Raw genomic sequence first — 13,822 nt, 5'->3', positions numbered from 1 at the left:
CACAGGAGTGATGGGAGTGATAAAGGGCCATTGGAACCCAGGAGTGATGGGAGTGATAAAGGGTCATTGGAACACAGGGGTGATGGGAGTGATAGAGGGCCATTGGAACACAGGAGTGATGGGAGTGATAAAGGGCCATTGGAGCACAGGAGTGATGGGAGTGATAAAGGGCCATTGGAACCCAGGAGTGATGGGAGTGATAAAGGGCCATTGGGACACAGGAGTGATGGGAGTGATAAAGGGCCGCTGGAACACAGGAGTGATGGGAGTGATAAAGGGTCATTGGAACACAGGGGTGATAGGAGTGATACAGGGCCATTGGAACCCAGGAGTGATGGGAGTGATAAAGGGCCATTGGGACACAGGAGTGATGGGAGTGATAAAGGGCCGCTGGAACACAGGAGTGATGGGAGTGATAGAGGGCCATTGGAACACAGGAGTGATGGGAGTGATAAAGGGCCATCGGAACACAGGAGTGATGGGAGTGATAAAGGGCCATTGGAACACAGGAGTGATGGGAGTGATAAAGGGCCATTGGAACACAGGAGTGATGGGAGTGATAAAGGGCCATTGGAACACAGGAGTGATGGGAGTGATAAAGGGCCATTGGAACACAGGAGTGATGGGAGTGATAAAGGGCCTCTGTACGCCTATTTAGAGATTCCATTAAAAATCTGCTGTCTCCAGCTACAATAGTAATTTCCAACATTAACCCCGTCTGCGCTGGATTTCTCATCCATTTCATGTTGTTTAATATAAAGTCACCCCATCACTAGATGATAATGATTGTATAAAGTTCCACATCAGATCTCAATCTGTTATCGGGATTACCACAGTTAGTCCAGGCCACATGGCTGTATCTTTAAAGTTGGGCACATCCCTCGGCTCAGTTTTGGTCCTTGGCTTGAGTTGTATGAATGCGATGGGTTATATTTATGGTGGAAAAGCATCATTTTTTTCCCCCTAGGTGTTGGTTGGAGAGCAAAAGTTCATCCCAAAGACCACCCGGTGTCAGAATATGACTTTGATGTCATCATTGGAGCTGATGGGCGAAGGAACACGCTGGCAGGTAAGCGTAGATTTAAGGATACATTACTGGCAATTGGTTTGTAACACGCACAGGCCATTAAACATTGTCTGATCGCTTGCGTGCCACCAGGTTTCCGGCGCAAAGAGTTCCGTGGTAAGCTGGCGATCGCCATCACTGCCAATTTCATCAACCGGCACACAACAGCAGATGCCAAGGTGGAGGAGATCAGTGGCGTGGCCTTCATATTCAACCAGAAGTTCTTTCAGCAGCTAAGAGAGGCGACAGGTCAGTGTCCTCTAAATGTGTCCTTCTTCTTAATTCGTCTCCAAGAGCTTAATAGATTGTAAGCTCACGAGAGCAGGACTGTCTTGCTGCCCTGTTGAGGAGACCTCACTTTCTCTCTCTGTTTTTGTTCTTCTCCAGGAATTGACCTGGAAAACATCGTCTACTATAAAGACGACACTCACTATTTTGTCATGACGGCCAAGAAGCATAGTTTGCTGGAGAAGGGGGTCATCTTGCAGGTAAGTTGATGAGGCAAGTCGCGTAATGTCTCCGAGCATCATACAGATGACGCCAACCTGTTCTTACTGCTTTTGTAGGATTACGCCGACACCGAGATGCTGTTGTCCCGCGCCAACGTGGACCAGAAGGCGCTGCTCAGCTACGCCAAAGAGGCCGCCACATTCTCAACCAACCATCAGCTACCTTCCCTCGATTATGCCATCAATCACTACGGGCAGCCAGACGTGGCCATGTTTGATTTCACCTGCATGTACGCGTCTGAGAACGCGGCGCTTGTTCGTGAGAGGAACAGTCACCGGCTGCTGGTGTCCTTGGTTGGGGACAGTCTTTTGGAGGTCAGTCTATACAAGAACTGCGGGCGCTTTGTTTGTTCCCAAAATATTTAGCTGATGGCCACTAAAATCTACAGAAGGTATTCTCATGCCAGCTCCTTGCTCATGAAGGTATTCTCATGCTAAGCTCAAGCGCCATTGAACTCTGACATGGTAGGCATTGCTTAGCTATAAATCCTGCATGCTTTGTCCTCCATTTGGGAATCTACCCAATGTCTGGGCTTCTAGTCTTTTTTTTTTTTTTTTTTTTTAATTGAAATTCTTTCCTCTCCTTATTTTTAGCCTTTCTGGCCCATGGGAACTGGCATAGCACGTGGCTTTCTGGCCGCCATGGACACGGCTTGGATGGTACGGAGCTGGGCTCAGGGTGCTAGCCCGCTGGAGGTGTTGGCAGAAAGGTGAGATACTGAGTTACCGCTCGCCCTGGAATTGTTTGTTGAGCTATCGGCTGCCGCTGAGTGCCCTCTACCACTCCAAAGACTAGTCTTCTCATCTGAAAGTGCCCTGTTAGGATTTTTGGGTGCCCATAGTGGAAAACGTAGGGTGTCCAGTTCAGTAATGATATTTAAAGTAGTATAATAGATGTATTCGCTTATTAGAAAGCCATGATTTTGGAGCCTTATGATAAAGCTCTTCCCCTGCAGTATCTGTTTTGGCCCCAAAAGCTTTTCCAATGATTCAGGTTATTGTAACGTTGCTCCAATTAAATGTAGCATCAGAAACAACCTTCCCAGAAATAATTATGTAAAGTTTATACCCCATTATTGTTTGCGTGTGCTTATTTTTTAGGCTAGGAACATTTAATTGTCTTACGACACAGAGCAGGCATTGATAGCTACACAGAGAATGTCTGTCTGCTTAGGGTACAGAACTTGGTGTATGGTCCTGGCTGACGCGTCTCTTTTGGTTCCAGGGAGAGTATTTACCGTCTTCTCCCGCAGACCACCCCGCAGAACGTGAGCAAAAACTTCAACCAATACAGCATCGACCCGACCACTCGGTACCCAAACGTCAACCTGCAGTTCCTTCGCCCCAACCAGGTACAAAGTGGGGCAACCAGGGAGGCCTATGGATAGATTTTGTGTGTCGGGGGTTAATTTATTCCTTAGATCTTCAGGTTGGCAAGCTTGTTATCCACCATAGGAATTAATTTCAGAAGTATGATGAGCACCTGTGGTTAGATCTTCCATATTCACATCCAGTGCTAGCCTGTATTAGGAATGTATTTAGAGCCATTTAACTTTGCATTACAGGTCTGTACCCTGCTGGTGGGGGAGCAGATGGGATGTGGCCCCCCAATGCTCCCCAACCACTGCTTATAATTTAGAAATAATATTCCTTGCTGGTTGGCAGGGGTAGACAAGTAAGATCATTGGATATCCCCAGGTGTAGGAGCCGTGGTGCTTCCCGGCCCTGCATGGACACCCCCTGTGTCCCACAGCTTCTTTTTTGCCCGAAATAACTTGGGTTTGTAAAAGTTAGTTTTAAAATCTTCTCTGTACTCAGGTGCGTCACCTGTATGCTACCAGCGAATTGAAGGATCTGAACATACAGAATGGGTGCCTTGTGAACTCGCGCACGCCCAAACTGGGGAGGAATGGTGAGCGATCATAGAAATGTATTTCTGGGCCTATAAAGGAATAATACATTCTTTCAGTTGACAACTTTTTATTTTGATACAAACTAAAAGGGAAACTAAGGAATAAGTGTCTAAATATCCCAAATATATCCGATTCCCTCTAATGGGAGTATACTAGAGTTAGTGTTCCTTTGTATTTTGCGGTCTCTGATTAACGGCTAATGTTCTTGCCTCTTGAAGAATCCGTCGCCCGCTCCAGCAAGCTCCTCGGTTGGTGTCAGAAGCAAACAGAAGGATATTCGGGAGTGAATGTTACGGATCTCACCATCTCCTGGAAGAGCGGTCTAGCCCTTTGTGCCATAATCCACCGCTTCCGTCCAGAGCTCATGTGAGTAGCAATACAATCCTAAAATCTGCCTTTAAATAAATAATATATATATTATTGCAGGAAACAGCTACTTAGTTATTGCCGGCAGTCACCACGACTGCCTTTAGGTCTCCCGTCCCCTTTCTTCTCTTGTTTTAAGCTGGGGGAATCTCGTGAAAAGTTCACGTGGTTACTCTAGATGAGGACACCTCAAGTGTTTATTTCCTTGGGCTTTTTACCAATCAATAACTTTGTCTCCCATGCCCCCTGGCCGTGAAAACACGACTTCCCGTCTCCGCTTCCATCTCCTTTTGTAATCCGAGCTGTAAACCTCTGTGTTACCCAACAGCCGGCTGCCGCACTGTCACGCAAACCGCCTGCGTTACACAACTGATTGTTACCCGAGGGCTTTGTGCTGCGAGTCTCGGAACGTGTTCAGCCAAGTCCGACTTTCCGACGGGGAATGAGCGAGCCTCGTTCTATTGTCTGTCTTTCCAAAGCTTTTTAAAATCTCCCACTCCGGGCTTTATCACGGTGACGCTACAACGTTCCGACTTGTTAATATAGCTTAATGAATTGAACCAGGAGGAATGACCAACGCGGCTCTGTTGGGAAAGCCTGTGAAAGAAATGGTGGTTTCTTAATATTGTGCCCGCGTGTTTTTTTTTTGTTGTTGTTTTGTTTTTTTGTATTTCTTATGTTCTTAAGTTCATGTCACGGAATCCGGGAAGTGTCACAACAATGTTCTAATGCAGAATCATGGGAAACGAGATGTGCATAAAGTGCCTTTATAGAAGTCCTAGAACTTTTACCTCTTTAAAAGTCATCGAGCTCGAGAAACCCGGGCTCCTTCCCTTTGTTTCAAGAGGTTTAAGATCCTTGGCAGGCTTGTCTGTCGGCCTTCCGTGTGAATTAAACGTTTTAAGTTGCTGTCGCTTGTAATCTTTGGCCCAACCCTTTCTATAGGGCCGTGTTTGGAAGAAAAGCTTCAAAGCCTCCGCTTTGTACTGGTATCGAGAAGATTATTTATTTGAACTTTTAGGCTGTAAACACGCAAAGCGTAATTCACTGATCTATTCTTCTATTAACCTTCAAGAGTGTTCCCAAAAGTGATCTGGTCCAGTTATTTGGGGTGATTGATCGCTTCTCCCTGGCTTGCTAATACTTTGTGACATGGCCCTTCTTCTCTGCGCAGAGACTTCGACTCTCTTGATGAGCGCAACGTTGAAAAGAACAACCAACTGGCCTTTGATATCGCTGAGCGGGAGCTGGGGATCTCCCCCATCATGACCGGGAAGGAGATGGCTTCCGTGGGCGACCCGGACAAGCTGTCCATGGTTGTCTATCTCAGCCAGTTCTACGAGATGTTCAAGGAAACCCCCAACTCTGGTGTGTAAGAGTGCAGATTTCCCAGCTCGGCATACGTTATAATAGCCTGTGTTTCATTGATTGAAGCTGTCCTGATCGGAGGTTTGCCTTCCATGGGTGCCTTTATTGAGACGTTTAAATGTGACTTAGATATTACAGACTTAGATATTACAATAAACAGTAAAGAATGGAGTAAAGCATTAAATATAACATATGACATCATACATTGTTTAAATCTAAATGAGCTCCAATTCAAACTTATGAATCGCTGGTACTTAGTTCCTTATGTTTTGGCAAAAATGTTCCCCAATAATCTTCAAAATTGTTGGAGATGTGGCGCAGAAAAAGGAGATATGCACCATATATGGTGGAACTGCAATCCTATTAAAAACCTGTGGCAAAGGGTTTCACATAGGCTAGTAAATAAATTTGGCTTAGACTGGGAACTAACTCCGGAAAGAGCGTTATTGCATTTAAACTTACCAAATAACGAAAGAAAAGACATTAAACTCTTAGTACATTTATTGACTGCAATAAAAATTGTGATCGCTAGAAATTGGCGTACTGCAGAGATAATCCCATGGGCCAAAATAAAAGCTCAATTAATATATCAACTTAATATGGAAAAAGGAATTCTGATACAAACGTATTGGAACTCTAGTATTCACGGATACTGGGAGGATAGAATAAAATTTGTGGTCGAAGGCAATCTAGACCCGTGAAAGAAGAGAAATACTAGTAAAATACTCAAAATAACATCACTAGTAGAATTTGGATAAAAAATTTGTAGATCACAATGGAATCGAATCTGTTCTGTTTGTCTGTCTGTCTGTTAAAAGAAAAAGAGAAGAGAAAAAGAAAAAGAAAAAAAAAAAAAAAAAACTGTGCTGAGGTAAAAGGCGCTACGCAACGCAAACTGGATTAACTGTGGGGCGGTTGGTGAATAACAGCTGACTTTCCCACGCCGCGCGTGGTTTCCGAAGCACCTCGCGTAGCATATTGTTTAAAGCTAGAGACATGCGTGTTATCTGTCTACCCCTAAATACCAACTTTTATCTCCCTCATTGGGTTTCTCCTTTCGGTTATATTCGCCTGAGAGCGGTTTAAAGTTAATGAGTGCGCTGAAAGAAACGGTCATATGGTGTCGAGTCCTGAATCTATAGAAAGCCCGTGCACATATGAAACCTTAACTGACCCTACACTGCCCATATGTACTGCGCATAGGTACACGTGTGTATTAAGGCTGCGGTTTCACTATTCAGTATGAAGGGCTAACACCAGCTGCTTTATTCAGCATGGAGTTGGCCCTGATCTCAGAAATCTCACTGATTTGACTATACATTACCCGGGGCCAGCTAAACTCTTCCTACAACAGACGTTGCGTTTGGCCCACTATAATGTATGGTGAAGTCAAGGAACTGAAACACATCTCTGCCACATATTCTAATGTGATTCATATAATAGTCTGGAGATGTTCCTCACGTATTGATCGAATGGTAATATAAAATGACAGTGTACAACCTGTTTGGGGCTGTGTCACCCGCACAATATACACACAAATCAGCGTTTGTCAACATGCCCTGTAAGATGTTTTTTTAGCTCATTAAAATAAGTAAGAAAAAAAAAAAAAAAAAAATGTGACGTTTAAATTCTTTGAAATACTTACTGTCTTTCTCCTCCTCCCTGTGCAGAAGATGCCGCTCATGGTCAGGACGAGAAAGCGGCCCTCCTGTCCAACACAAAGTCCCCCATGTACTTTCTGAGTAAGCTGGGACAAACCATATCTCGGAAACGCACTCCTAAGGTAGGCCCAGCGCTCTGTCCTGGCAATGCTTCAACTCTGTTTAGCTGCGTAATTATTGCTAACTTATAGCCGAATAAAGGTTGGCGAACACCTAAGCGTCCTCTGGTTTGAAGGGATTTTTTAGGTTACTGTTAAAAGGACAGCCCAGACAGCATATGCTTTCCTGCTATTGATTGGCTGCTTCGGGCAGTAAATCAGTGGCAAGAATCATCTGCATCAAGGAGGGGGAAGGCAGCTGCAGGGCTGCAGTTTCTACCTCGGTTTAGTTTTATATATATATATATATACGTATGTGTATGGATGTATATGTGTATTTACATACACAATAAATAACATCTCTGGTGGAGGGGGATTGGGATCTACTTGATCCAGCTTCATGGGACATCCTGCGTCTTTCTCTTAAACAAGTTTGTTTGTGGGCTGTCAGATGAACCCTCGTCTTCAGGACTTCTCAGATTTTATTCACCATCTGTGATTATATCAATCTCCTAAAACTCTGCTCACCAGATCTCCTAATGGAGCGAGAGTATCTTCCGTCCGGCGTTTCATTATCAAGAGCTCTATTTGTGCCTTGCTTTTGATTCTTCTGTTTTGGTGCCCTCCATGAGGTTGTGTTCCTGGAACGTTGTCCTTTGTTATTGGACCCAAATACTAGTTGGGTTATATTCGCTGATAGTACTGTTTTGCCCCAAACATTGGGTCAAGTCAAGCTCGGTGGCGTTTGCCTGCAGTTGCCAAGTAGCGAGATGTCTGTCGCTGTCACCGCATTGTAATTATCGAACCTCTTGGTGCAAGTCTGGAGTTGGCGAAAAGAAATTGATCATCTTTGGGCTTTGGGGCCGTTGGTCTTCACGGTTTGTTCTTCTTACCCCATTTCAGGTCTTAGATAAAATCCGAAAATCCTTGGCTTGGCCGCCATCTCTAAGCAGCTGTCCCGCCAGGTAGATTCCCAACTTTTCCACCTGACTTGGAATCACATTTTTGTTTCCTCCTCAGGACAAAAAGGAGAAGGAAATGGACGGAAAAAGAAGAAAAACAAGCCAGTCAGAAGACGTAAGTGGGGACCAATGTTGCACGTTTGTGTTAAATAGTAAGAATCCATTCAAAAACGTCATACTAGAACCTTATCCATTGATTTCATACAAGTAAAGTCTAATCCTGAAAACCTGTGTATAGAGATTAGTATACTTATGTGGCTGGATATGTAATGCTGAATTCCATATTTCAAATAAGGAATTATTTTAAAGAGCGGCTAAAGTTTAATGTAACTCCTTAAAGAGTTTAAAGAGTCTTCTTAGTAAATCCTAACCCTCTTAACTCTCAGGAGGACGCTCTGTGGACACAGCAGGACGAACGGCCTTCGGTAGCGAGTGCGTCAACCGAACGCCGTATGGACACCGCCGTAGGCAACCAGAACAAGGTGAAATCTATGGCAACGCAGCTCCTGGCCAAGTTTGAAGAGAATGCCCCGGCCCCCAACGCCGTTCTTCGCAAGCAGGTAAGAGAAGCATCTCTTGCGTAGCAAGAATTTCCGAAACCATTGTAATATGTCGCGAGTACGTCACATAATACGGGGTCGCAAATATCTCACGGTTCAAAATCATGAAAAATGAATCTTTAATGATGCTGAAGTCCTCTTTCTCTAAAAGGGTTCTAATTATTAGGATTTATGTATTAAAAAAAATAATGGGTGCAACGTGTTTGGGGTGAGGGCAGAACCTCATTTTTCCAGTAATATTCTATATATTTATTTTTGTTTTATTTTCACTCTCCTGTTTCATCCTTTAACCCCAGTTTAAGACTTTTTTGTCTGTTTCTTTTACTCTGAATTTCTCATTCTTTGTTTTCTCCCATGATCCTCCTGACTCCCCTTTAGAAGCCTCTCTTACCCTATCAGCTGCGTTTGCAAAACCAGCCCATTCACAGAAAGGCAGAGCCTCAGTGGAAACAGGTAAACGAGACCCGTTACGGCCGCCATGTTTTTAGGGGGTTGGTGGACAGATCCAGGTCTCCCCAGCTTCTGTGTGCGATATAAACTCTGGAGACATGCAGGCGAATTGGGCTTTATTAAAAAACCTTACTGAGCCTTTAAACGCTGGGACGTCCAACAGTGTTCTGAAGGCATGTAAGAACCGTTCGGCCCAGCTAGTCTGTCCGTTTTTCCCGATGTAAGACTCGGGTCTTGATTTTGTCTTATATTCAGGATAGCTTAAATGGATTCGGGATGGAACCTCCTAAAATATATGTACAGTAAATGGCCTAAGCGGTCACTCGATGGGAAAAGCCAAAGAGTGGGCTGATGAAGGTCCTTTGAGGCCAAAGGATACCCTCTAGCAAGATTTCATGGTGTATTTGGGGTACCTTGACACCTCTCACTGCCAGGATGGACAAATCCCATTCCCATCCCTTTTCTTTCTAAAATCTGTGCTTGGGGTCCCATGAGTTGTAGTTCGGTCATTGTGGGTTCTTTTTAGTTCTGGTGTTGTTGATTGTGGCTCTGTCTGCATCGTGCCGGTTGTTGACTGCACTCCCTCCTGTGCCCTTTTCTCCTTTCCTCGCCCTACGAAGCCCAGGGATAGCGAGCGTTCGCGAACCTGCCCTAAAAAGATCATCACTCTGTACACGGGATCCTCGCCTGCTCCTCGCCATGTTAAGGTGACTCGCTGCATGGTACGAGTGGCTCACCTGCCTGCGGCTGGCACCGGATCCACAGCCCAACTAAGTGTGACACACCGTTTTTTATGTGTTTGTTACCACCTAAGCCCGGGGCAAGCTGCCGTGACTATATATATGTGTGTGTGTATGTATGTATATGTATATGTATATGTATATGTATATATATATATATATATATATATATATATATATACACACACACACCTCTCATGTGGTTACTATTGCTAAACCCAAGGTATTCTATTGAAGATACTGTTGCCGTGTATTATATTCCGTGTTGGCACAGACAGAGCACTCCTGCCGCGAGAGCCGCCAGTGACCCCCTGGAAGAGCGGGCTTTTTTATATATAGGATTGGTCATAAAGAATGATTCTAGCGCACATTTGTAAAAGTGGTCTTGTCGCTGTAGCCGCCGGCGGGATTTTCCTGCCGATCATTCTATTGGTTGCTACAGCGGATAAATCACTTTTCACCAGCGGTGTTCTTCATAACTCCGCTTCTGCCTACGTTGCGTTACACCATAACTCGTAATGACTTCACTCCGTGAATGCTTAGCGGCACAGCTCCATATATTATCTTGAAATGTACCCTCACAACGCAGACACTGCCCTCGCCCAACGCTTTGGCTGAACACTTACTCTTTTATAGCGGTTACCTGTGTGCCACGGATGCCAGCCTATGCCACCGTATGTGGCGGTACCAGCTCCTTGCCTCTATCCGTGGATCCTTTTCTACCAAGTTTACCCTTTGTTTCACCCTCTCTCTTTTTTTTTTTCTTTCCCTCCTGTTCGCAGACTATCCCGGTGTCTTCCAGTATCCGTTGGGAGCCGTGCTGCCCCCCGGAGAGGGTAATTGGCATGGGTTTGGCATGCTTGCTCACCACGTAATTGGGACGGATTTCCTCACCATAAGAAAAGCTGATCACCTTACGATACGATGTTACTCTTTGCCCTTCGCGGCATCTTAGAATCCTTCCCTTTAGGTCAAACTTGAGCTCGTAATTAAAATTCATGAATAAAATAAAGATTCCCCCAAATTTTGTGTTTATAAGAATTAAGAACCGGGCAGCGTTCTACTTTGAAGAACATTTATGAAGCCCCCTCCTTAGAGCCACCAAGATGTTTTACTTTCACGCGTGTCCCGTCTTTTAAAGGGACCGGTAACGAATCATACCTACCTTATCCCATTGTACAGCGCTACGGAATTTGATGGCGCTATATAAAACAATAAATAATAATAATAGGTTTAGTGTTTCCTATCTTAATGGCAAAGCTGGGTATCCAAATATAAGCCCCCCCAGGTGTAAAAAGACCTGTTTAATTAACATTGAAGTGGCCTATTAACCCATTAAACATATCCGATTTAATGAATCTTTCCAAGTACCCCACCTTTTAACTCGTTTCATGCATTTGTGTCATAACTTATCCGTCTTTGTGGTGTGGCGGCCCCTAGTGGCCGATATCGGAATGCACCCTGCTAACCCCCCTGACCTCAAATCCATCTTCCGTCTTAAATATCTCTCTCCCTTCTCCAGCTTGACTATGAGCCTTCCCCTCGCTCTCCAGTCAACCAATGGCAGCAGAGCTCCGCCCTGCGCGCCGCTGAGCGGCCCGCCTCCCCCTCGTCAGACTCCCTTCGACAGGTAGCATGTTCGCCGCGCACACTGCGGGGTTTGTGGCTTTTATCACGCGTGTGCTGGGTTTTGAGTGTGTTGGCTTTGGCATCGTCCGCTCGCTGGCGTTGGGCTCCTCTAACGTTGGCATTCGTTTGTAGCAATGGAACACTAATTCCGATTAATCTCATCGTTAATTGGCTCCGAATACCACCCCCGCCCGGCATCCGCGCTGTTCCGCTGTCACACAAACCATATAGGCAGCGCAGACTAACATCCATATGCTAAGAGAACCAAATGAATGCCCGAGGCTCTCAGAGGTTTGGTGTATCGTGTGACTTTTGCTGTATAGGAATTCCACAAGCTGCTTCTCTTTAAACACATGACTTGTTAAAGAGGGGGGGTAGATAAGTGGAACAGACTCCTGGCAGAAGTGGTAGAGGGTAATACAGTGTGTGTGTGTGGGGGGGGGGTTAAGCATGCATATGGCTCCTGAATCTAAGAGGAGACCAATGACTGTTTTCAGTCTTTGCAGCAGGACAAAGGGGCACACTAGACGGGGGCCGAATGGGGCCGATCTGCCGGTGCTTACGTCTCCGCTAGTGGTGGCCGGAGAGAGAGTTTTGGGGTAGGATGTCATTCTTTTAGTGGTCTTGTCCGAGTCTTCCCATTTCAGTCTTAGCACGTGGAGGAATGCGCGGGCCAAGCGTGTTTCATGTATATCTGCATCCGTGCTGATAGACACATCCAGTAATTGAGCTGCGTTTCCCTATGGGCACCGGTCGGATTCTGCTGGATCCGGAAGACCCAGGTTAGGGTTATCTGCCGTCCGGTTGTCACGGTTACTCGGATAATTCCAATGTCCGTAACCCCAGTGGTAACTTTATAGTTGTTTAGAGAATAGAATCTTGTGATTCATGCTCGGGTCCTGATGTTTTTTGTTACAGGAGATAGAATGCTTGAAACCAGAGACATTCTTTTTTTTTTCCTCTCTAAAATTGGTGATTTTTGACCTGTCCGTGCTAACAATGGGAATGTCGAGTCGCTGCGCCGGGCCGACCGATGGCTAATACCACCTGCCCCCCCCCCCCCATGCCATGCTGGGACCCTGCACTGCTGCTCGCTCCGCTCCTCTGTCCGGAGGCCGCGTGTGACCTTGACACGTCCTATTTTATCTGTCGTCTTTCGTTCTTCGCTTACCCTTCCTCCTTTTCCGCTTCTCCCCTTCCTCAGAGGTATATAAAGATGTATACGACTGGCGTGAGTTCATTAGCTGAGCAGATAACAAATCAGCTTCAAAAGAAGGAGCAACCCAAACCCCTGTTTGGGAAGAAAGTGGTAAGCACGGTGGGGTTATATGCGTGGTGTACGGCGTGTTTCTCACCTCTTAAGGGTCTTCGATAAAAAGGAGTGTGTGAGGATGCTGGTTGGTCCTCGTCTGCTGTAGACTATACCGGAAGATGTCTGGTCTTCGGGAGCTGTGGTCACCCTGGGCACCGACCGTAACACGGAAGCAGTGAGACCCTCGTTTAACCTTCCCCTTCTGCCTCTCTTTTGTCGCCCGGCAGGCGTCCTTCAGGAAGGAGTTCCCGCAGAACGTGGGTGGAAGCGACGTGTGCTTCTTCTGCGGCTGCCGCGTCTACGTGATGGAGCGGCTGAGCGCCGAGGGGAAGTTCTTCCACCGCACCTGCTTCAAATGCGACTACTGCGGCACCATGCTGCGCCTGTCCAGCTACGCCTACGACCTGGAAGACGGTGAGCAACGGAGACGACCGCCGCAAGTTGTCTACTTTTGGGTGGTGGAGTCATGGTCACTGGCCAGACAACAATCAGAAGCGAACAGGAGCAAATAGACCTAAATATACACCGGTCCGCTCTTAAAGTGGTCTTTCATCCAAGCTGAGGTTACGTTGAAACATTAATGTCTCTTTAACGATATTTAATATAATGCAGGCTTCCAGGAAGTGGGACACGCAGCTTGAATTGCCTTCCCCCAACCAATGAGCAGAGAGGAGGGACTTCATGAAATGAGCAGAGAGGGGGACTTCTGTTTAGGCCGGGTGGGTAGGGGGCAAGACTTTTGGACCTATGCATAGCTATGATTGTTTTGGTGGCATGCCCCCCTCTTATTTTTGATAGTTGCAGGCATTAGAGGTTATCGCTGGGGAGGGAAGGGGTTTTATTAAGGATTTTATTAGGTTTTCATGGTCTTCTGTAGTAAATGGCGGACCCGGAGAGGTTATGTTTCAGAGCTTGCTTTTCACGGCTATGTTTAGATCAAGAACGTCACGGAGGGACCGGAGCAGGGATCAGGGGGTGTCTGATTTTAGGATTTAAAAATAGGTCTGGTCTTTGCCCGGGTTATGCGGAGAAGAGTCCATGGACCCTCTAGCTGGGACTACAAATATCCGTAGCGAGTTGCCACATAGCTGTAAGTTTTGGTGGTCCGGCAGGGGTGTCTTAGACCATCCTTTGGAAAGCAAAGCGCAATGTTAACCTCTTCAGGCCTGCACTGTATGGCCAGGGCCA

General features: G+C 46.0%; 1 protein-coding gene across 18 annotated transcripts in view; it reads left to right on the top strand.

The window, feature by feature from the left end:
- MICAL3 (microtubule associated monooxygenase, calponin and LIM domain containing 3) overlaps nucleotides 1-13,822 on the top strand; it is a 63,762-nt gene that overhangs the window by 23,520 nt on the left and 26,420 nt on the right. For 10 of the 18 annotated variants that reach the window (XM_053462458.1, XM_053462457.1, XM_053462454.1 and 7 more), the window contains exons 5-22: nucleotides 968-1,069; nucleotides 1,160-1,315; nucleotides 1,454-1,554; nucleotides 1,633-1,890; nucleotides 2,170-2,285; nucleotides 2,801-2,927; nucleotides 3,394-3,487; nucleotides 3,707-3,854; nucleotides 5,029-5,222; nucleotides 6,893-7,005; nucleotides 8,002-8,058; nucleotides 8,330-8,503; nucleotides 8,882-8,956; nucleotides 9,574-9,660; nucleotides 10,476-10,529; nucleotides 11,216-11,323; nucleotides 12,527-12,631; nucleotides 12,862-13,048. In XM_053462458.1, the coding sequence (XP_053318433.1) occupies nucleotides 968-1,069; nucleotides 1,160-1,315; nucleotides 1,454-1,554; nucleotides 1,633-1,890; nucleotides 2,170-2,285; nucleotides 2,801-2,927; nucleotides 3,394-3,487; nucleotides 3,707-3,854; nucleotides 5,029-5,222; nucleotides 6,893-7,005; nucleotides 8,002-8,058; nucleotides 8,330-8,503; nucleotides 8,882-8,956; nucleotides 9,574-9,660; nucleotides 10,476-10,529; nucleotides 11,216-11,323; nucleotides 12,527-12,631; nucleotides 12,862-13,048 (2,256 nt within the window). The remainder of the gene's footprint in view (nucleotides 1-967; nucleotides 1,070-1,159; nucleotides 1,316-1,453; nucleotides 1,555-1,632; nucleotides 1,891-2,169; nucleotides 2,286-2,800; nucleotides 2,928-3,393; nucleotides 3,488-3,706; nucleotides 3,855-5,028; nucleotides 5,223-6,892; nucleotides 7,006-8,001; nucleotides 8,059-8,329; nucleotides 8,504-8,881; nucleotides 8,957-9,573; nucleotides 9,661-10,475; nucleotides 10,530-11,215; nucleotides 11,324-12,526; nucleotides 12,632-12,861; nucleotides 13,049-13,822) is intronic. The other 8 variants (XM_053462459.1, XM_053462461.1, XM_053462460.1 and 5 more) reach the window with 4 other exon arrangements.

Source organism: Spea bombifrons, chromosome 4 (genome assembly GCF_027358695.1).
Source record: "Spea bombifrons isolate aSpeBom1 chromosome 4, aSpeBom1.2.pri, whole genome shotgun sequence".
Classification (NCBI taxonomy): Eukaryota; Metazoa; Chordata; class Amphibia; order Anura; family Pelobatidae; genus Spea; species Spea bombifrons.
The sequence above is the reverse complement of the archived record's forward strand: the minus strand, read 5'-3'. Positions and strand labels throughout refer to the sequence as shown.